Raw genomic sequence first — 23991 nt, 5'->3', positions numbered from 1 at the left:
ATAGATATTTAATTTAATGTAATTTAGAAAAAGCCTTTTCAGGGTTAAAATAGGTCTATAATTGTTTTCTGTTGCAAAAATGAATACTCACACAAGTATTGGAATACTAACGTCCGTTTGGATATTCTAATAACATCCCTATTATCTCTACATAGTTTAAATGAAGGAGGAAGGGAGAGATGGCAGTGTGGTGCCAGGACAACAACCTCTCCCTCAACGTGCTCAAGACAAAGGAGATGATTGTGGGACTACAGGAAAAAAAAGATGACTGAGCACGCCCCCATTCTCATCGAAGGGGCTGTAGTGGAACAGGTTGAGAGCTTCAAGTTTCTTGGTGTCCACATCACCAACAAACTATTATGGTCCAAACACACCAAGACAGTCATGAAGAGCCTATTCCCCCTCAGGAGACTGAAAAGATTTGGCATGGGTCCTCAGATCCTCAAAAGTTTCTACAGCTGCACCATCAAGAGCATCCTGACTGGTTGCATCACCACCTGGTATGGCAACTGCTCGGCCTCCGACCATAAGGCACTACAGAGGGTACTGCGTACGGCCCAGTACATCACTGGGGCCAAGCTTCCTGCCATCCAGGACCTCTATACCAGGCGGTGTCAGAGGAAGGCCCTAGAAATTATGAAAGACTCTAGCCAACCTAGCCATAGACTGGTCTCTCTGCTACCGCACGGCAAGCGGTACCGGAGCGCCAAGTCTAGGTCCAAAAGGCTTCTTAACAGCTTCTACCCCCAAGCCATAAGACTCCTGAACAGCTAATCATGGCTACCCGGAATATTTGCATTAACTTGGGTCAAACGTTCCGGGTGGTCTTCCACAAGCTTCCCACAATAAGTTGTGTGAATTTTGGCCCATTCCTCCTGACAGAGCTGGTGTAACTGAGTCAGGTTTGTAGGCCTCCTTGCTCGGACATGCTTTTTCAGTTTTGCCCACAAATGTTCTATAGGATTGAGGTCAGGGCTTTGTGATGGCCACTCCAATACCTTGACTTTGTTGTCCTTAAGCCATTTTGCCACAACGTTGGAAGTATGCTTGGGGTCATTGTCCATTTGGAAGACCCATTTGCGACCAAGCTTTAACTTCCTGACTGATGTCTTGAGATGTTGCTTCAATATATCCACATAATTTTCCTTCCTCATGATGCAATCTATTTTGTGAAGTGCACCAGTCCCTCCTGCAGTAAAGCACCCCCACAGCATGATACTGCCACCCCCGTGCTTCACGGTGGGATGGTGTTCTTCGGCTTGCAAGCACCCCTTTTCCTCCAAACATAACGATGGTCATTATGGCCAAACAGTTCTATTTTTGTTTCATCAGACCAGAGGACATTTCTCCAAAAAGTACGATCTTTGTCCCCATGTGCAGTTGCAAACCGTAGTCTGGCTTTTTTATGGCGGTTTTGGAGAAATGGCTACTTCCTTGCTGAGCGGCCTTTCAGGTTATGTCGATACAGGACTTGTTTTACTGTGGATATAGATACTTTTGTACCTGTTTCCTCCAGCATCTTCACAAGGTCCTTTGCTGTTGTTCTGGGATTGATTTGCACTTTTCGCACCAAGGAGACAGAACGCGTCTCCTTCCTGAGCGGTATGACAGCTGCATGGTCCCATGGTGTTTATACTTGTGTACTATTGTTTGTACAGATGAGCGTGGTACCTTCAGGCATTTGGAAATTGCTCCCAAGGATGAACCAGACTTTTTTCTGAAGTCTTGGCTGATTTCTTTTGATTTTCACATGATGTCAAGCAAAGAGGCACTGAGTTTGAAGGTAGACCTTGAAATATATCCACAGGTACACCTCCAATTGACTCAAATGATGTCAATTAGCCTATCAGAAGCTTCTAAGGCACAGTCAACTTAGTGTATGTAAACTTCTGTCCCACTGGAATTGTGATACAGTGAATTATAAGTGAAATAATCTGTCTGTAAACAATTGTTGGAAAAATTACTTGTGTCATGCACAAAGTAGATGTCTTAACCGACTTGCCAAAACTATAGTTTGTTATCAATACATTTGTGGAGTGGTTGAAAAACGAGTTTTAATGACTCCAACCTAAGTGTATGTAAACTTACGACTTCAACTGTAGGTAGGTAGATAGGTAGGTAGGTAGGTAGGTAGGTATGTAGGACTGGGGACTTAACAGAGTTCAGAGCTTCTGCTCTTTTCTATAACCTGTAGGAAACACAATATGGTCTATACTTGGCAAGTCGTTTTCTCACTTATGGATGGCACAAATTGGTACAGTGGGGGAAAAAAGTATTTAGTCAGCCACCAATTGTGCAAGTTCTCCCACTTAAAAAGATGAGAGAGGCCTGTAATTTTCATCATAGATACACGTCAACTATGACAGACAAAATGAGAAGAAAATAATCCAGAAAATCACATTGTAGGATTTTTTATGAATTTATTTGCAAATTATGGTGGGAAATAAGTATTTGGTCAATAACAAAAAGTTTCTCAATACTTTGTTATATACCCTTTGTTGGCAATGACACAGGTCAAACGTTTTCTGTAAGTCTTCACAAGGTTTTCACACACTGTTGCTGGTATTTTGGCCCATTCCTCCATGCAGATCTCCTCTAGAGCAGTGATGTTTTGGGGCTGTCGCTGGGCAACACAGACTTTTAACTCCCTCCAAAGATTTTCTATGGGGTTGAGATCTGGAGACTGGCTAGGCCACTCCAGGATCTTGAAATGCTTCTTACGAAGCCACTCCTTCGTTGCCCGGGCGGTGTGTTTGGGATCATTGTCATGCTGAAAGACCCAGCCACGTTTCATCTTCAATGCCCTTGCTGATGGAAGGAGGTTTTCACTCAAAATCTCACGATACATGGCCCCATTCATTCTTTCCTTTACACGGATCAGTCGTCCTGGTCCCTTTGCAGAAAAACAGCCCCAAAGCATGATGTTTCCACCCCCATGCTTCACAGTAGGTATGGTGTTCTTTGGATGCAACTCAGCATTCTTTGTCCTCCAAACACGACGAGTGGAGTTTTTACCAAAAAGTTCTATTTTGGTTTCATCTGACCATATGACATTCTCCCAATCCTCTTCTGGATTATCCAAATGCACTCTAGCAAACTTCAGACGGGCCTGGACATGTACTGGCTTAAGCAGGGGGACACGTCTGGCACTGCAGGATTTGAGTCCCTGGCGGCGTAGTGTGTTACTGATGGTAGGCTTTGTTACTTTGGTCCCAGCTCTCTGCAGGTCATTCACTAGGTCCCCCGTGTGGTTCTGGGATTTTTGCTCACCGTTCTTGTGATCATTTTGACCCCACGGGGTGAGATCTTGCGTGGAGACCCAGATCGAGGGAGATTATCAGTGGTCTTGTATGTCTTCCATTTCCTAATAATTGCTCCCACAGTTGATTTCTTCAAACCAAGCTGCTTACCTATTGCAGATTCAGTCTTCCCAGCCTGGTGCAGGTCTACAATTTTGTTTCTGGTGTCCTTTGACAGCTCTTTGGTCTTGGCCATAGTGGAGTTTGGAGTGTGACTGTTTGAGGTTGTGGACAGGTGTCTTTTATACTGATAACAAGTTCAAACAGGTGCCATTAATACAGGTAACGAGTGGAGGACAGAGGAGCCTCTTAAAGAAGAAGTTGCAGGTCTGTGAGAGCCAGAAATCTTGCTTGTTTGTAGGTGACCAAATACTTATTTTCCACCATAATTTGCAAATAAATTCATAAAAAATCCTACAATGTGATTTTCTACATTTTTTTCTCTCAATTTGTCTGTCATAGTTGACGTGTACCTATGATGAAAATTACAGGCCTCTCTCATCTTTTTAAGTGGGAGAACTTGCACAATTGGTGGCTGACTAAATACTTTTTTCCCCCACTGTATATGGGGGAGGGAAATGGGTAGGGTATATGCTAAATAAATACTGTAGTATTTACTATAGTTAAAAATGTGTTGTGTTTTTGCGGACTGTAGTGTTTTTGCGGACATTACTGTAGTATTTACTACAGTGTTTTTTTGCGGATGATACTGTAGTATGTACTATAGTATTCTACAGTATACTACAACATTCTATAGTAAGTACTACACATGATCGAGGGATACTACAGTGTGTAGTATAGTATTCTACAGTATGCTGTAGTATTCTATAGTAAACTGTTGTATTTTTTCATGAGGGGAGAGCGAGAGGGGGAGAGAGAGAGAAGGAAAGGGCCTGGGGAAAGAGAGACAGAAAGAGAGAGAGAGAGAGAGAGAGAGAGCTCAAAGACATTGCTCCTGCATTTTTAACAAAAAATATAGATTTAGAGTTAGATAAAGTAGGATTTTTGGGCAGGGACATATACAGGATGCTACCCTCCACAACATAACCTTTATTCCAAACCAAAACTCCAAACCTACAACCTGATTTTGGACGGAATTACCTGGTAAGCTTTCTACTACCAAGGATTACTATTCTCAAACTATACAGCAAATGCTCTGGAAAACAAACAGAAACCTGAAAACACCATCCAACCTGGAACTGAGTGAGTAATGTTTAGTATGAAGCTATTTTTCACTTTCAAAAACCAAGAAGAAAAATTCATTACAATGATATATTTTATATTATAAGGACTGAATTCTAAGGCTACCAAGCTTAAGCTTGCTACAAAGAGATACAATTTCAATTAGCACTGACGTGTGAAGTGAGAGGTGTCAAAGCCCTTGAGCCCAACAATGGCAGGAGAGTCGTACAGTCTACCCCAACTAGAGGCCTTAGAAGAGGCCTTAGAAGCACCCCCCCACTGTTCAGAGGTCATTAAAATACAGTACCCTCTGAATGTAAAAAACGACAAGACACGAAAAGAGTACAAATTGAAACTTCTTTTGGGGAAGCACGAGACACTTTTTGCTGATTTGTATAAAAATGGGAACATAAGCAACCTTATCTTCCACACAGACCATCCCCTGGCATGGCACAGTGCTATACTAGCACACTACCCCTCTGTTAAGAGGGGGGGTGTTAGCGACGGGTGGAAACTCAGGATACTGGACAACGAGGACTCTGAGTCGTCTAATATTAATCTCTGTAAATCTGGAACCGTTTTGGTTCAAGGCAACACCAAACAGTTCCAGCTGGACTTTCACCTAATCAAAGAAATAGCTCAGCAGGAGAAGCTGTCCCTTGAGAAAGATACCCCTACCCCGAGCGGGTCAGACCAGACCTCTTCATTAAATAACCCCACAGAGCAACCCCAAGCAGAAACTCAACTTCCCTGCACAGAGTACTACTCCCTCATTGAAATGAAGGATAAATTCACCCAGCTGGAGGTAAGGCAGGTGGAGCTGGAACAGCAGGTGAACACACTCCAGTCAGCACAGACCCAAACAACAGTCCAGCACAACAACACCCCCTTAACTAGACCTGGAGAGCTGCAGGTGGAGAGAGACATGTCTGCACTCTGGACTGTGGTGAGACAACATCAACAGGAGAAAGAGCAGGAGCAGGAGAAGAACAGAGCACTAGAGGAGAGGATCAGAGTGCTGGAGGAGAAGGTGAGAACGATGACGGGTGACATTGAACAACCCATTAGAGAACAGCCCACCTCAGATCCTGGCCAAAGTCTCGACACCGCAGCAGAACAGTACACCCTAGACCCTGACCATAGCCTCGACATCACACCCAGACAAACAAATGAAGAACCCCAAGCCCTGGGGACCCCAACCCCTCTGAGCAACCCCCCAGTCAGACACCCTGATAGCCCTCATGACGACCCCCCCACACCCACTGAGGACATACACAAGCCACAGATTGTACTCCTTATGGACTCAAACGGGAAATACATACAAGAAAATAAACTTTTTCCAAAACACACAGTGTCTAAACTCTGGTGTCCAAATACCCAGCGCGCCCTAGACCTTCTGTCTAAGGACCGACTAGGATCACCCAGCCACATAATAATACACACAGGCACAAACGACCTGAGAACACAGCAGGAAAGGGTGGCCACATCACTCAAGGGCGTGATAGAAAAAGCTTCTTCTACTTTCCCCAACGCACAAGTGGTTATCTCAACCCTGTTACCACGAAAAGACTTCCACCCTGCTACCATACAGCGGGTAAACGCAAGTATTTCCCGTGACTGTGCATCAAAACCAAATGTCTTCCTGGCCCACCACTCCACCCTGGATGTGAACAGCCTTTACGACCAGGTCCACCTATACAAGGCAGCAGTGCCCACCTTCGCCCGGACCCTAAAGGATATCGCCCTCAACCGCAGACCCAACACCTCACACAGGAGCAACAGATCAACAGACACCCCGCCCAGACCAGCGAGACACTCTCCCAGACCTGCGGGACCCCCCCCAGGACCTACACATAGAGGACCCCCGCAGAGAGGACCTACATCCAGACCACAGCACCATCAACCACATCTACACCCCCACCCCAACCAATTAACTCCCCCCCAAGTCAACCATGCCCACACCCCATTTAGGCCCCCTCAGATCAGACCTATGCCCCTCCTACCCACCCCAAGCCCCCCACTCCCACAAAGAGGGCCTCAACATGAAAGTCACACATACGCCCAGGCCGTGAGCAGGCAAACAGGCCCAACACCCACTCTTACACTAGCCCAAGCCAATGGCATGTACCAGATGCTCAGCAGGCTCTGCTCACAATTACTGGCCTGAGGCCAAACCACACAACCAACAACATTAGACACTTTATGGAACACAAAGCCTTCACTATTTCATCCTGGAATATCCAAGGCCTGAGGTCATCTGCCTTTGGCCTAAAGAGCAGGAATCTGGACTTCACCAAAGAAATCGGAAATACAGACATTGTCATCCTACAAGAAACATGGTATAGAGGAGACGGACCCACTGGTTGCCCTCTAGGTTACAGAGAGCTGGTAGTCCCATCCACCAAACTACCAGGTGTGAAACAGGGAAGGGACTCAGGGGGTATGCTAATTTGGTATAGAGCAGACCTAACTCACTCTATTAAATTAATCAAAACAGGAACATTTTACATTTGGTTAGAAATTCAAAAGGAAATTATCTCAACTGAGAAAAATGTCCTCCTGTGTGCTACCTATATTCCCCCACTAGAATCCCCATACTTTAATGAAGACAGTTTCTCCATCCTGGAGGGGGAAATCAATAATTTCCAGACCCAGGGACATGTACTAGTCTGTGGCGACCTAAATGCCAGAACTGGACAAGAACCTGACACCCTCAGCACACAGGGGGACAAACACCTACCTGGAGGTGACAGCATTCCCTCCCCCATATGCCCCCCTAGGCACAACTACGACAACATAACCAACAAAAATGGGTCACGACTCCTGCAGTTCTGTCGCACACTGGGTATGTACATAGTCAATGGTAGGCTTCGAGGGGACTCCTATGGTAGGTACACCTATAGCTCATCTCTTGGCAGTAGTACTGTAGACTACTTTATCACTGACCTCAACCCAGAGTCTCTCAGAGCGTTCACAGTCAGCCCACTGACACCCCTATCAGACCACAGCAAAATCACAGTCTACTTGAACAGAGCAATACTCAATCATGAGGCATCAAAGCCAAAAGAACTGAATAATATTAAGAAATGCTATAGATGGAAGGAAAGTAGTGTTGAAACCTACCAAAAAACAATTAGGAAACAACAAATTCAATCCATTCTAGACAACTTCCTGGACAAAACGTTCCACTGTAATAGTGAAGGTGTAAACTTGGCAGTAGAAAACCTAAACAGTATATTTGACCTCTCAGCTTCCCTATCAAATCTAAAAATCTCTAACAGAAAACCAAAGAAAAGTAATAACAGTGATAAATGGTTTGATGAAGAATGCAAAAACCTAAGAAAGAAATTGAGAAACCTATCCAACCAAAAACATAGAGACCCAGAAAACCTGAGCCTACGCCTTCACTATGGTGAATCACTAAAACAATACAGAAATACACTACGGAAAAAGAAGGAACAGCATGTCAGAAATCAGCTCAATGTAATTGAAGAATCCATAGACTCTAACCACTTCTGGGAAAATTGGAAAACACTAAACAAACAACAACACGAAGAGCTATCTATCCAAAACGGAGATGTATGGGTAAACCACTTCTCCAATCTTTTTGGCCCTATAACAGAGAACAAACAGCAAAAAAATATACATGATCAAATGCAAATCTTAGAATCAACTATTAAAGACTACCAGAACCCACTGGATTCTCCAATTACATTGAATGAACTACAGGATAAAATACAAACCCTCCAACCCAAAAAGTCCTGTGGTGTTGATGGTATCCTCAATGAAATGATAAAATATACAGACCACAAATTTCAATTAGCTATACTTAAACTCTTTAACATCATCCTTAGCTCTGGCATCTTCCCCAACATCTGGAACCAAGGACTGATCACCCCAATCCACAAAAGTGGAGACAAATTTGACCCCAATAACTACTGTGGGATATGCGTCAACAGCAACCTTGGGAAAATCCTCTGCATTATCATTAACAGCAGACTAGTTCATTTCCTCAGTGAAAACAATGTACTGAGCAAATGTCAAATTGGCTTTTTACCAAATTACCGTACGACAGACCACGTATTCACCCTGCACACCCTAATTGACAAACAAACAAACCAAAACAAAGGCAAAGTCTTCTCATGCTTTGTTGATTTCAAAAAAGCTTTTGACTCAATTTGGCATGAGGGTCTGCTATACAAATTGATGGAAAGTGGGGTTGGGGGAAAAACATACGACATTATAAAATCCATGTACACAAACAACAAGTGTGCGGTTAAAATTGGCAAAAAACACACACATTTCTTTCCACAGGGCCGTGGGGTGAGACAGGGATGCAGTTTAAGCCCCACCCTCTTCAACATATATATCAACGAATTGGCGAGGGCACTAGAACAGTCTGCAGCACCCGGCCTCACCCTACTAGAATCTGAAGTCAAATGTCTTCTGTTTGCTGATGATCTGGTGCTTCTGTCACCAACCAAGGAGGGCCTACAGCAGCACCTAGATATTCTGCACAGATTCTGTCAGACCTGGGCCCTGACAGTAAATCTCAGTAAGACAAAAATAATGGTGTTCCAAAAAAGGTCCAGTTGCCAGGACCACAAATACAAATTCCATCTAGACACCGTTGCCCTAGAGCACACAAAAAACTATACATACCTCGGCCTAAACATCAGCGCCACAGGTAACTTCCACAAAGCTGTGAACGATCTGAGAGACAAGGCAAGAAGGGCCTTCTATGCCATCAAAAGGAACATAAAATTTGACATACCAATTAGGATCTGGCTAAAAATACTTGAATCAGTTATAGAACCCATTGCCCTTTATGGTTCTGAGGTCTGGGGTCCGCTCACCAACCAAGAATTCACAAAATGGGACAAACACCAAATTGAGACTGCATGCAGAATTCTGCAAAAACATCCTCCGTGTACAACGTAAAACACCAAATAATGCATGCAGAGCAGAATTAGGCCAATACCCGCTAATTATCAAAATCCAGAAAAGAGCCGTTAAATTCTATAACCACTTAAAAGGAAGCGATTCCCAAACCTTCCATAACAAAGCCATCACCTACAGAGAGATGAACTTGGAGAAGAGTCCCCTAAGTAAGCTTGTCCTGGGGCTCTGTTCACAAACACAAACAGACCCCACACAGCCCCAGGACAACAACAACAACAACACAACTAGACCCAACCAAATCATGAGAAAACAAAAAGAGAATAACTTGACACATTGGAAAGAACAAACAAAAAAACAGAGCAAACTAGAATGCTATTTGGCCCTAAACAGAGAGTACACAGTGGCAGAATACTTGACCACTGTGACTGACCCAAACTTAAGGAAAGCTTTGACTATGTACAGACTCAGTGAGCATAGCCTTGCTATTGAGAAAGGCCGCCGTAGGCAGACCTGGCTCTCAAGAGAAGACAGGCTATGTGCACACTGCCCACAAAATGAGGTGGAAACTGAGCTGCACTTCCTAACCTCCTGCCAAATGTATGACCATATTAGAGACACATATTTCCCTCAGATTACAGCGATCCACAAAGAATTCGAAAACAAACCCAATTTTGATAAACTCCCTTATCTACTGGGTGAAAAACCACAGTGTGCCATCACAGCTGCAAGATTTGTGACCTGTTGCCACAAGAAAAGGGCAACCAGTGAAGAACAAACACCATTGTAAATACAACCCATATTTATGTTTATTTATTTTCCCATTTGTACTTTAACTATTTGCACATTGTTACAACACTGTATATATACATAATATGACATTTGAAATGTCTTTATTCTTTTGAAACTTCTGAGTGTAATGTTTACTGTTAATATTTATTGTTTATTTCACTTTTGTTTACTATCTACTTCACTTGCTTTGGCAATGTTAACACACGTTTCCCATGCCAATAAAGCCCTTAAATTGAAATTGAAATTGAAATTGAGAGAGAGAGAGAGAGAGAGAGAGAGAGAGAGACAGAGGGATAGAGGGAGAGAATGAATGTGCAGAAAATAATAGATTGGGTTTAAATTGGTCCGTTTTTAGCTGAGTCACTCTGCATCACCTCTATTTCGTGGAGTATTAGAGAGATAGTGGTCCTGATGGGACTGATATGACAGCTCCCATTCAAGGTAAACAGAAACCCTCAACTTGGAACTTCTGTGCTTGGCCAAGCAGTGTAACACAATTGAGTTACACTATTTGGAGAGGGGATAAACAATATGACAGTGTTACTAACAGTGTTACTTTGAAACATGACCAAAATAGTGACAAGCATATCCCTGTAAAGTTATTGTCTAGCCAATAAGACTGCAGCATTTTCCAAACCCTACACATCAGTTAACCAGGTGATGTGTGTTTTTTGTTTTTGTTTTTATGATCGATTCAATTCATCTCACTCACATATCGCAGAGCACCCTAAAGCAATCTAACCTCTCTCTCTCTCTCTCTCTCTCTCTCTCTCTCTCTCTCTCTCTCTCTCTCTCTCTCTCTCTCTCTCTCTCTCTCTCTCTCTCTCTCTCTCTGTGTGTCTATCTCTCTCTCTCTGTCTATCTCTCTATCTCTCTATCTCTCTCTCTGTCTCTCTATCTCTCTCTCTGTCTCTCTCTCTCTCTATCTCTCTCTCTCTCTCTGTGTCTCTCTCTCTCTCTCTGTCTCTCTCTCTGTCTCTCTGTCTCTCTTTCGCTCTCTCTCTCTGTCTCTCTTTCGCTCTCTGTCTCTGTCTCTGTCTCTGTCTCTGTCTCTGTCTCTGTCTCTGTCTCTCTCTCTCTCTCTTTCTCTCTCTCTCTCTCTCTCTCTTTCGCTCTCTGTCTCTGTCTCTGTCTCTCTCTCTCTCTCTCTCTCTCTCTCTCTCTCTCTCTCTCTCTCTCTCTCTCTCTCTCTCTCTCTCTCTCTCTCTCTCTCTCTATCTTATGTATCTATCGAATCTAATCTAATCTATTTAGGTGTACTACATCTCGCATGGCAAGATAAAGATAGCCAAGAAGCAGTATATGACCCTGAAGAACAACTATGAGATGACCCTCCAAAGAGAGACATCCATCGTGCAGTGTGAGGATGACCAGGACCTTCCCATGGTGCAGTGCGACTTCATACCCATCGCTCAGCTGGAGCACAAGGACAAGGACGCCATCATCGGTGATGGGGGTGGGAGGGTTGGAGATTGTGGCGGAGAAGGGGGAGAAAAACAGAGTCGTATTTGGGGAGAAAAAGAAGGAGGTGTGTGATGAGAGGGAGAGAATAGAAGAGAAAGGAAGGTGGGAGGGGGTGATAGACAGATGGACTTAGTACAGGGTCAGACGGTCAGTGGAAAAGTAATTTAGACAGACAGTTACATAGATACAGAAGAGATAAAGAGATGAGAAAGTTCATTCCACAGTTTATTCTAAATGTATAATGAAGCTGTACAGTTTTATATGGTCTCTGCCCCAACCCCTCCATCTCCTCTCCCTGTTTCCCTCCCCTCCATTCCTCCCTCATATCCCTTCCCTGTCTTATCTCCCAGCCCAGCCAGGTAAATTAGAAGGGCTCGATGCAGATTGGGCTGACATTTGCCAGTATTTGTTCTGATTGGCTGTCACTCACTCCTCTTCTACATTAGGTCAAATGATATGAAGGCATGAGTATGAGTTTCTTCATTTGGACTGAATGGAGAGGATGGTGGAATGATATTATGTTGAAGTCACTACTTTTTCTGGAGGTTTCATTGGAGCTTCAACACACTTGGGTTGGGTTGGGTGGGTTGGTTTTGGTTGTGTTGGGATGGGTTTTGTTGGGTTGGGTTGGGTCTCTCTCTCTCTCTCTCTCTCTCTCTGTGTGTCTATCTCTCTCTCTCTGTCTATCTCTCTATCTCTCTATCTCTCTCTCTGTCTCTCTATCTCTCTCTCTGTCTCTCTCTCTCTCTATCTCTCTCTCTCTCTCTGTGTCTCTCTCTCTCTCTCTGTCTCTCTCTCTGTCTCTCTGTCTCTCTTTCGCTCTCTCTCTCTGTCTCTCTTTCGCTCTCTGTCTCTGTCTCTGTCTCTGTCTCTGTCTCTGTCTCTGTCTCTGTCTCTCTCTCTCTCTCTCTTTCTCTCTCTCTCTCTCTCTCTCTTTCGCTCTCTGTCTCTGTCTCTGTCTCTCTCTCTCTCTCTCTCTCTCTCTCTCTCTCTCTCTCTCTCTCTCTCTCTCTCTCTCTCTCTCTCTCTCTCTCTCTCTCTCTCTCTATCTTATGTATCTATCGAATCTAATCTAATCTATTTAGGTGTACTACATCTCGCATGGCAAGATAAAGATAGCCAAGAAGCAGTATATGACCCTGAAGAACAACTATGAGATGACCCTCCAAAGAGAGACATCCATCGTGCAGTGTGAGGATGACCAGGACCTTCCCATGGTGCAGTGCGACTTCATACCCATCGCTCAGCTGGAGCACAAGGACAAGGACGCCATCATCGGTGATGGGGGTGGGAGGGTTGGAGATTGTGGCGGAGAAGGGGGAGAAAAACAGAGTCGTATTTGGGGAGAAAAAGAAGGAGGTGTGTGATGAGAGGGAGAGAATAGAAGAGAAAGGAAGGTGGGAGGGGGTGATAGACAGATGGACTTAGTACAGGGTCAGACGGTCAGTGGAAAAGTAATTTAGACAGACAGTTACATAGATACAGAAGAGATAAAGAGATGAGAAAGTTCATTCCACAGTTTATTCTAAATGTATAATGAAGCTGTACAGTTTTATATGGTCTCTGCCCCAACCCCTCCATCTCCTCTCCCTGTTTCCCTCCCCTCCATTCCTCCCTCATATCCCTTCCCTGTCTTATCTCCCAGCCCAGCCAGGTAAATTAGAAGGGCTCGATGCAGATTGGGCTGACATTTGCCAGTATTTGTTCTGATTGGCTGTCACTCACTCCTCTTCTACATTAGGTCAAATGATATGAAGGCATGAGTATGAGTTTCTTCATTTGGACTGAATGGAGAGGATGGTGGAATGATATTATGTTGAAGTCACTACTTTTTCTGGAGGTTTCATTGGAGCTTCAACACACTTGGGTTGGGTTGGGTGGGTTGGTTTTGGTTGTGTTGGGATGGGTTTTGTTGGGTTGGGTTGGTTGGTTGGGTTGGGTTGGGTTGGCTTGGTGAGGTTTGCTTGGTTGGTATGGTTGGGTTAGGTTGGGTTGGGTTAGTTATGGTTTGGGTTGGATTGGGGTGTGTTTGTATTTGTATTTATTATGGATCCCCATTAGCTGCTGCCAAGGCAGTAGCTACTCTTCCTCGGGTCCAGCAAAAATGAAGGCAGTAATATACATTATAATAAAACATTTAAACATTAGAATATATTTTCCAACAGATTTCACAATACATTAAGTATGTGTCCTCCGGCCACTACTCTACTACAACATACGTGTGTATGTAGTGTGTATGTAGTGTGTATGTAGTGTGTATGTAGTGTGTATGTTATGTGTGTTTTGTATGCGTTTGTTTGTACCTGTGTGTGTGACTCTTCACAGGCGTATTGTTATATGGGGTTATTTATCTGATTTTACTGCTTGCGTGAGTTACCTGATGTGGAATAGAGTTCCATGTAGCCATGGCTCTATGTAGTACTGTGCGCCTTCCATAGTCTGTTTGTCACGTTCGTTTAAGGACGGGTCAGACCAAGGCGCAGCGTGATATGCATACATGTTTATTTACAACGAATAAACACACAACAATACAACAAACCAAACGAAACGTAAATTCCAAAGGCTGAACACAAAACAAGCCTACACACGGAACAAGATCCCACAACTAACGAGTGCCAATAGGCTGCCTAAGTATGATCCCCAATCAGAGACAACGAGCGACAGCTGGGCCGGGTGCGAGGAGCAGGAACAGGCCGGGCCGGACTGGCGACACGCACCACTGGCTTGGTGCGAGGAGCAGGAACAGGCCGGGCCGGACTGGGAACACGCACCACTGGCTTGGTGCGAGGAGCAGGAACGGGCCGGGCCGGACTGGCGACATGCATCACTGGCTTGGTGCGAGGAGCAGAAACGGGCCGGGACGGACTGGGAACACGCACCACTGGCTTGGTGCGAGGAGCAGGAACGGGCCGTACCGGGCTGGCGACACGCACCACTTGCTTGGTGCGGGGAGCAGGAACGGGCCGTACCGGGCTGGCGACACGCACCACTGGCTTGGTGCGGGGAGCAGGCACGGGCCGTACCGGACTGGGAACACGCACCACTGGCCTGGTGCGAGGAGCAGGAACGGGTCGGGCCGGACTGGGAACACGCACCACTAGTCTGGTGCGAGGAGCATGAATGGGCCGGGCCGGACTGGGAACATGCACCACTGGCCTGGTGCGAGGAGCAGGAATGGGTCGGGCCGGACTGGGAACACGCACCACTAGTCTGGTGCGAGGAGCATGAATGGGCCGGGCCGGACTGGGAACACGCACCACTGGCCTGGTGCGAGGAGCAGGAACGGGTCGGGCCGGACTGGGAACACGCACCACTAGTCTGGTGCGAGGAGCATGAATGGGCCGGGCCGGACTGGGAACACGCACCACTGGCCTAGTGCGAGGAGCAGGAACGGGCCGGACTGGCGACACTCACCACTGGCTTGGTGCGGAGAGCAGGAACGGGCCTGCTCTCCGCACCAAAAAGATTCTGCTAATATCAGGGATGCAAACTAGTCACCTTTCAGTGAAATTTGCCGTTTTGAATCCAAAATAGGCAACCTACGTGATTTGTGTGGCTCCAATAAGAAAACTTTGGGGGGGGTTGGGGCTTTGGATCACTACGGCTGTAAGCGAACGAGGGATGCGCATTTGGAGCAATACTGGCTGTATCCAAGGCTCAGCCAATTGTTCACATAACAACAGAATTCAGCACGTGACTGAAGAGAGAACAGACAACCAACTTGCTAGTTACAGCATCAACGCACGCTCTGGAAAGACAGCAGAGAGTGGAAAGGCAGTTTGCCGGTTACATCAGCAGTTACAGCAGCAGTTACATCAGCGCTTTCAATGAACGACAACGAAGAGGTTGGTGAGAAGCCTGACGACGGAGACGGGGGTGAGAAGGTGATGAAGCGTGCTTCATGAGCTGTATATGGAACGCCGTTTGGGTCTTTGCGTGTCAAAAAAGATACATGTCAAATAACACTATTTGACGCGTCAAATAAGCTTGTTGACCAATTAGGATAGAGAGCAAGTGTGGTGGAACAAGAATTGTTAGCATTGTTAAGTATCTTGCTAGCTGGATAGAGCAGTCACTGACCACCTTCCGGAGACACTTGAAACCCTACCTCTTTAAGGAATACCTGGAATAGTATAAAGCAATCCTTCTACCCCCCGCACATTGACTCTGTACCGGTACCCCCCTGTATATAGCCTCGCTACTGTTATTTTATTTTGCTGCTGCTCTAATTATTTTTTATTTTTTACGTATCTATTTTTTTACTTAACACTTGTTTTTCTTAAAACTGCGTTGTTGGTTAAGGGCTTGTAAGTAAGCATTTCACTGTAAGGTCTGCACCTGTTGCATTTGGCGCATGTAGCAAATAACATTTGATTTGATTGGCTAACGTTACAACATCAGAACATCAGATGAGCTAACGTTAGTAACCTAACCAACTCGCTATGGTGTTAACTGGTATAAGACTCCTTGCCGTTCCTCAAGTTATAACGTTAGTTGCTCACTGGACCCTGGCAATCTGTGTGAAATGTTACTGTTAACTAGCTAACGAACTAACTACTATCTGTGAACTAATGTCTTCCCTCTACAGTATGTGGTTCTTTTTCGGAATGAGAGAATCAGGTGAAAATGAGGCGTTGCTTGTTTAACAAGTGGATTCAGGGATGAAATGTAGCTGGAGCCGGGCCTGGTTTAAACTGGATGCCACTAGAGGTGAAAGGAACACTACACACTTTCCCTCTTTCAATACGGTGGATAAAAAGGGGTATGCCAGGTGTACTCTCTGCCTGAAAGAGATCAATTATGCCAACAAAGGGTCTCATGCTCTGTTGGCACATTGTAGAACAGATGAACGCAGTGTAGCCCAAAGATATTGCTTTTGTTGTGCTGAACTTGACATACTGTAACACTTGTGTGTGAGTGAGGGGGGATTATTGAATTTTTTACTCAGTGAACGTTATTTTTACACACATGTAGTCTTGTGCTCTTGATTGACGTCTACTATAGTGGCCACTATAATCGTAGCCACTATAATAAAGCAAAAAATAGAATGACTGTTTGTTTCATTCTATTTCTACTTTAAGATGTTTTTTACGGATTACAATATTTAGATGTGTGTGGTCACAAGTGTTATATTATAAAGGCTGTCATGATACGCGGGACTGCAATATTAGTGTCCATAATGAGATTCGAACACGTATCGTTTATTCTGTGGACTTGAGTGTAATTTGCAGTAGTCTAGGCAACAAATAACATTGAATTACTTTCCTTACATTTTTTAGCTATGAGTTAGGTTCACATTAACCACTTTTTATTTTACACACAGAGACTGATCATGTAGATCATATTCTTTGTTGTTTAATTAGTTAAAACCTGCATTTCACGAAGGGACCCAGCCTAAAAGTCTTTAGAAATTAGAATTGTAAAACCGATAAAAAAATATCTACAAAAATCCCCCTAGCAGGTATATTTTGCTGAAGGGACGGCCATCCATTTTTATTTCAAGAGAGGTCTGATTTTCTCCATGTAACCCTTATTATAAATAATGTTTACTCCCTAAGCATACTATATACAGGGTCAGTCAGTTCCAGTACCATATTTACACTGTGCAGGGATACTGGAGTGATAGAGGTAGATATGTATAGGGGTAAGGTGACTAGGCATCAGGATATATGATAAACAGAGTAGCAGCAGCGTACATGATCATTCTATGTAAGTGTGTATGCGTGTTTGTAGTGTCAGTATAAATGCGTGTGCATGTTGTGTGTGTGTGTGTACGTGTGTGTGTGTGTGTGTGTGTGTGTGTGTGAGCAAATTAAGTGTGTTTGTGTTGGAGTGTCAGTGTGAGTGTACATAGAGACAGTGCAAAAATAAAATACAAGGGTCAACTCAGTGTAGCCATTTAGTTAGCTATTTAGCAGTCTTATGGCTTGGGGATAGAAGATGTTCAGGAGCCTGTTGGTGTCAGACTTAATGCACCAGTACTGCTTGCCATGCGGAAGCAGAGAGAGAGCAGTCTATGGCTTGGGTGGCTGGAATCTTTAACAATTTAAATGGCCTTGCTTTCACACCGCCTGATATAGAGGTCCTGGATGGCAGGGAGCTCGGCCCCAGTGATGTACTGGGCTGTCCGCACAATGGAGTGGATGTGTGCCATAACCAGCCTTTAAAAGCACTTCATGATTACAAATGTGAGCGCTACAGTGCGGCAGTCATTGTGGCATGAAGCCTCAGAGTTCTTGGGAACAGGAATGATGGCGGTCAGCTACAGACTGGGACAAGGAGAGGTTGAAAATGACCAGATTTGGGTGAAAAAGGAAGGGGGTTTGAGAGGGAGATTAGAGAAAGGGAGGATAGGAGGAGAGAAAGGAAGGTGGGAGGGGGTGATAGACAGATGGACTTAGTACAGGGTCAGACGGTCAGTGGAAAAGTAATTTAGACAGACAGTTACATAGATACAGAAGAGATAAAGAGATGAGAAAGTTCATTCCACAGTTTATTATAAATGTATAATGAAGCTGTACAGTTTTATATGGTCTCTGCCCCAACCCCTCCATCTCCTCTCCCTGTTTCCCTCCCCTCCATTCCTCCCTCATATCCCTTCCCTGTCTTATCTCCCAGCCCAGCCAGGTAAATTAGAAGGGCTCGATGCAGATTGGGCTGACATTTGCCAGTATTTGTTCTGATTGGCTGTCACTCACTCCTCTTCTACATTAGGTCAAATGATAGGAAGGCATGAGTATGAGTTTCTTCATTTGGACTGAATGGAGAGGATGGGGGAATGATATTATGTTGAAGTCACTACTTTTTCTGGAGGTTTAATTGGAGCTTCAACACACTTGGGTTGGGTTGGGTGGGTGGGTTGGGTTGGGTTGGGTGGGTTGGGTGGGTTGGGTTGGGTTGGGTGGGTTGGGTTGGGTTGGGTGGGTTGGGTTGGGTGGGTTGGGTTGGGTTGGGTTGGGGGTTGGGTGTGTTGGGTTGGGTTGGCTTGTGGTTGGTTGTGTTGGGATGGGATGGGGTTGAGGAGAGGTTAAGGGACTTTCGAAAAAAAAACTGAACAAAAAAATTAACGCAACATGTAAAGTGTTGGTCTCATGTTTCATGAGCTAAAATAAAAGATCTCAGCAATTTTTCATATGCACAAAAAGCTTATTTCTCTCAAATGTTATTTTGTGCACAAATGTGTTTACATCCCTGTTAGTGAGCATTTCTCCTTTGCCAAGATAATCCATCCACCTGACAGGTGTGGCATATCTTATATGAACTGTAACTCAGTAAAATCTTTGAAATTGTTGCATGTTGTGTTTATATTTCTGTTCAGTGTAGTACTAGCAAAGTATGAAGTACTGTGTTTTTTTCCCCCTTATATGTTATTTCTCTCTCCCTCTCTCTCCCTGTCTCTCTCTCTTCTCTCCCCCTCTCCCCTACTCACTCGCGCTCTCTCCCTCCTCTCCCTCTCCCTTCTCTCTCCCCTCCTCTCCCTCTCCCTTCTCTCTCTCTCCCCTCCTCTCCCTTCTCTCTTTCTCCCCTCCTCTCCATCTCCCTTCTCTCTCATCTCCCTCTCCTCCTCTCTCTCTCCCCTTCTCTCCCTCTTCCCCCTCTCCTCCTCTCTCTCCCTCTCCCCTTCTGTCTCACCCTCTCTCTCCCTCCACCTCTCTCCTCCTCTCTCTCCCTCTCCCCGTCCCCCTCTCTCCCCTTTCCCATCCCCCTCTCTCTCTCTCCCTCTCCTCCTCTCTCTCCCTCTCCCCACTCTCTCCCCTCCTCTCCCCCTTCTCTCTCTCCCCTCCCTCCCCTCTCTTTCCGCCTCCCTCTTTCCTCCTCCCCCCACTCTCTCTCTCCCTCCTCGTTCTCCTCTTCAACCCCCACCCCCCTCTCCTTGGTCATTAATAGTGGATTAACAGTGTCTAATGAGAGCTGTCAGGTTGTTCCCGTGGCGATAATGGAGTTCAGAGGTGGATGACATCATCTCAACCATAATGGAATTACACACAAACACATATTAGAGCGCGAGAAGGGGAGAGTGGTGGAGGAGGGGGGGGGGGGGGGGGGTAAGAAGAAGTAAGGGAGAGAAAGATATGGAGACAGAAGGCTAAGGAGAGGGGGAGAGTGAGAGGGGGAGAGGGAGAGAGGGAGAGTGAGAGGGGGAGAGTGAGAGAGGGGGGGAAGCGAGATAAAGGAAGAAAGATAATATATTTGTAATTAAGAAATGACACTACCACCAAGACCAGTAGAGGTCTAACTAATATCTCTCTCTCCTCCCCCCTCTTTCTCTCTCTCTTCCCCCCCCCCCTTTCTCTCCCCCTCTAGATGTGATAGGAGTGTGTAGGAGTGTGGATGGTGTGAGTCGTATCACCACCAAGACCAGTAGAGAGGTGTATAAAAGAGACATTCACCTGATGGACACCAGTGGCAAGGCTGTCGCAGTCACACTGTGGGGCGAAGAGGTAAGACCACACACACACACAAGGAGTACAGACACACACACTAACACACACACACACAAGGAGTACACACACACTAACAAACACACACACAAGGAGTACAGACACACACACTAACAAACACACACACAAGGAGTACAGACACACACACTAACAAACACACACACAAGGAGTACAGACACACACACTAACAAACACACACACAAGGAGTACAGACACACACACTAACAAACACACACACAAGGAGTACAGACACACACACTAACAAACACACACACAAGGAGTACAGACACACACACTAACAAACACACACACAAGGAGTACAGACACACACACTAACACACACAGACACAGACACAAGGAGTACAGACACACACACTAACAAACACAGACACAAGGAGTACAGACACACACACTAACAAACACGGACACAAGGAGTACAGACACACACACTAACAAACACAGACACAAGGAGTACAGACACACACACTAACAAACACACACACAAGGAGTACAGACACACACACTAACAAACACACACACACAAGGAGTACAGACACACACACTAACAAACACAGACACAAGGAGTACAGACACACACACTAACAAACACACACACAAGGAGTACAGACACACACACTAACACACACAGACACAGACACAAGGAGTACAGACACACACACTAACAAACACGGACACAAGGAGTACAGACACACACACTAACAAACACAGACACAAGGAGTACAGACACACACACTAACAAACACAGACACAAGGAGTACAGACACACACACTAACAAACACACACACAAGGAGTACAGACACACACACTAACAAACACACACACACAAGGAGTACAGACACACACACTAACAAACACACACACACAAGGAGTACAGACACACACACTAACAAACACAGACACAAGGAGTACAGACACACACAAACACATGCTAACACACACACACACACACAGTATTCATACGCACACACACCCAAGGAGTACAGACACACACACTAACAAACACGGACACAAGGGGTACACACATACGCTAACACACACACTAACACACACACAAACACACACTAACACACACACAAACACATGCTAACACACACACACACACATTATTCATACGCACACACACCCAAGGAGTACACAGACACACACACACACACACACACACACACACACACACACACACACACACACACTCACCCAAGGAGTACACACACACGAGTACACACACACGAGTACAAACACACAGACACTAACACACACACACTAACACACACACGCACTAACACACACAGTATACATACACTCAAGTGACAAGATGGTGACAGTCACACTGTATCTGTCGTGTCTGTGTCTCCTGGGGTGGATCTGCAGTTAAACACAAAGATATACAGAGGATGAAGGAATTAATCTCTCTCTGTGTGTGTGTGTGTGTGTGTGTGTGTGTGTGTGTGTGTGTGTGTGTGTGTGTGTGTGTGTGTGTGTGTGTGTGTGTGTGTGTGTGTGTGTGTGTGTGTGTGTGTGTGTGCGTGTGTATGTTATGAGGTGTTTTATTGGGTTTTCTGGGATGTAAAATCAGATTTGCTCAATTGAACCACTCGACCTTCAGGATTTCAAAGGAAAGTCTCAGATTACATCCAGAATGTAAAAATATTGAGAAGGTACATTATGTGTGTGTGTGTGTGTGTGTGTGTGTGTGTGTGTGTACGTGCCCGTGTGTACGGTCTTCCTCGCATGCATGTGTGTGTGTGTTATTGTGTTGTGCTCTAACCTCCTCTCCTCTCTCTCCAGGCAGAGGTGTTTGATGGTTCAGGCCAGCCTATAGTAGCAGTTAAAAGAGCCCGCCTGTCAGACTTTGGAGGTCGCTCTATCTCTGCTCTCTTCAGCTCCACTGTCATGGTCAACCCTGACATACCTGAGACCCACAGGCTGAGGGGATGGTGAGTTAGGACACGTGTGCACACACACACACATGCACACCAGCAAATATTCATGCAGATACACACACACACACACACACACACACACACACACACACACACACACAAGCCCATACAGTACACAGACACACTCCTGTATCCCATCTGTCACGTGCAGAAGAGAGAGATGCAGCACATGCCTGTTCAGACCTACTGGGACTCAGTCAGGATGAAGAGAGAGATTGTTTATTTCACTTTTGTTTATTGTTTTTTTCACTTGGCAATGTAAACATACACTGGGTCTACAAAACATTATGAACACCTGCTCTTTCCATGACATAGACTGACCAGGTGAATCCAGGTGAAAGCTGTGCTCCCTTATTGATGTCTCTTGTTAAATCCACTTCAATCAGTGTAGCTGAAGAGGATGAGAGAGGTTAAAGAAGGATTTTTAAGCCTTGAGACAATTGAGACATGGATTGTGTATGTGTGCCATTCAGAGGGTGAATGGGCAAGACAAAATATTTAAGTGCCTTTGAACGGGGTATGGTAGTAGGTGCCAGGAGCACCGGTTTGTGTCAAGAACTGCAACGCTGCTAGGTTTTTCACACTTAACAGTTTCCTGTGTGTATCAAGAATGTTCCACCACTCAAAGGAACTTGACACAACTGTGGGAAGCATTGGAGTCAACGTGGGCCAGCATCGCTGTGGAACGCTTTCGACACCTTGTAGAGTCCATACCCTGACGAATTGAGGCTGTTCTGAGGACAAAAGGGGGTGCTAATCAATATTGGTTGAGGATATGTACTGTTTGGTGTAGCACAGATAATTTTTGACCAACCTTAGCTTGGCGATGCTGTCTTCGTCCTCGATTCGGGGAAACAGGAGTTTGATAAAATGTCCATGTCCAGTTGCAGGGGGTCAGTTTGAATTTAGAAAATGTTCCATGATTAAAATAAATACTTTTGAGATGGTTTGGGGTGAGTTGGACCGCAGAGTGAAGGAAAAGCAACCAACAAATGCTCAGCATATGTGGGAAATCCTGACTGTTGGAAAAGCATTCCTCATGAAGCTGGTTGAGAGAATGCCAAGAGTGTGCAAAGCTGTCATCAAGGCTACTTTGAAGAATCTAAAAGATATTTTGATTTGTTTAACACTTTTCTGGCTACTACATGATTGCATATGTGTTATTTCATTGTTTTGATGTCTTCACTATTATTCTACAATGTAGAAAATAGTAAAAATAAAGAAAAACCCTTGAATGAGTAGGTGTGTCCAAACTTTTGACTGGTACTGTATATGAATGTCCAACATCTGTTTGGTGCTACTTAGAGTTTTTCAGTTAAATTTATTATACAAAATTCTTGCAACCAATAGAATGTTATATATAAGGGGAATACAACCATCCCAGCTCTGCAGATTTTGCTGCGAAGAGACAGAATAATTAGATCATTAGATCAGTGACTCGGTTAATAAGGAAGTGTTCAGATGACGCAGATGGTAAGCTACAGGACTGTTTTGCTATGTTCCGGGATTCGAGTGGCGCAGTCGTCTAAGGCACTGCATCGCAGTGGTAGCTGTGCCACTAGAGATCCTGGTTCGAGTCCAGGCTCTGTCGCAGCCGGCCGCGACCGGGAGACCCATGGGCGGCGTACAATTGGTCCAGCGTCGTCCAAGGTAGGGGAGGGTTTGGCCGGCAGGGATGTGGGTTAGTTTCCCACGGGGGGCCAGTATGGAGAAAAAGTAAAAAATAATAATAATAATAATAAAGTATGCATTCACTAACTCTGGATAAGAGCGTCTGCTAAATGACTAAAATGTCAAATGTACTCCACATCAGTCACTGGCTTCATCAATAAGTGCATCGATGACGTCGTCCCCACAGTGACCGTACGTACATACCCCAACCAGAAGCAATGGATTACAGGCAACATCCACACTGAGCTAAAGGGTAGAGCTGCCGCTTTCAAGGAGCGGGA

General features: G+C 45.1%; 1 protein-coding gene across 1 annotated transcript in view; it reads left to right on the top strand.

Moving 5' to 3' along the window:
- The window catches only part of LOC311100330 (replication protein A 70 kDa DNA-binding subunit-like), a 121039-nt gene that overhangs the window by 43026 nt on the left and 54022 nt on the right, over nt 1-23991 (top strand). Inside the window, exons 10-12 of the mRNA XM_084141216.1 lie at nt 12722-12914; nt 19941-20077; nt 21885-22033. Of these exons, the coding sequence (XP_083997342.1) occupies nt 12722-12914; nt 19941-20077; nt 21885-22033 (479 nt within the window). The remainder of the gene's footprint in view (nt 1-12721; nt 12915-19940; nt 20078-21884; nt 22034-23991) is intronic.

The sequence above is a fragment of the Coregonus lavaretus genome (genome assembly GCF_964263955.1).
Source record: "Coregonus lavaretus genome assembly, chromosome: 24".
Lineage (NCBI taxonomy): Eukaryota > Metazoa > Chordata > Actinopteri > Salmoniformes > Salmonidae > Coregonus > Coregonus lavaretus.
Note: the sequence above shows the minus strand (reverse complement) of the source record. Positions and strands in the feature narration are given on the sequence as shown.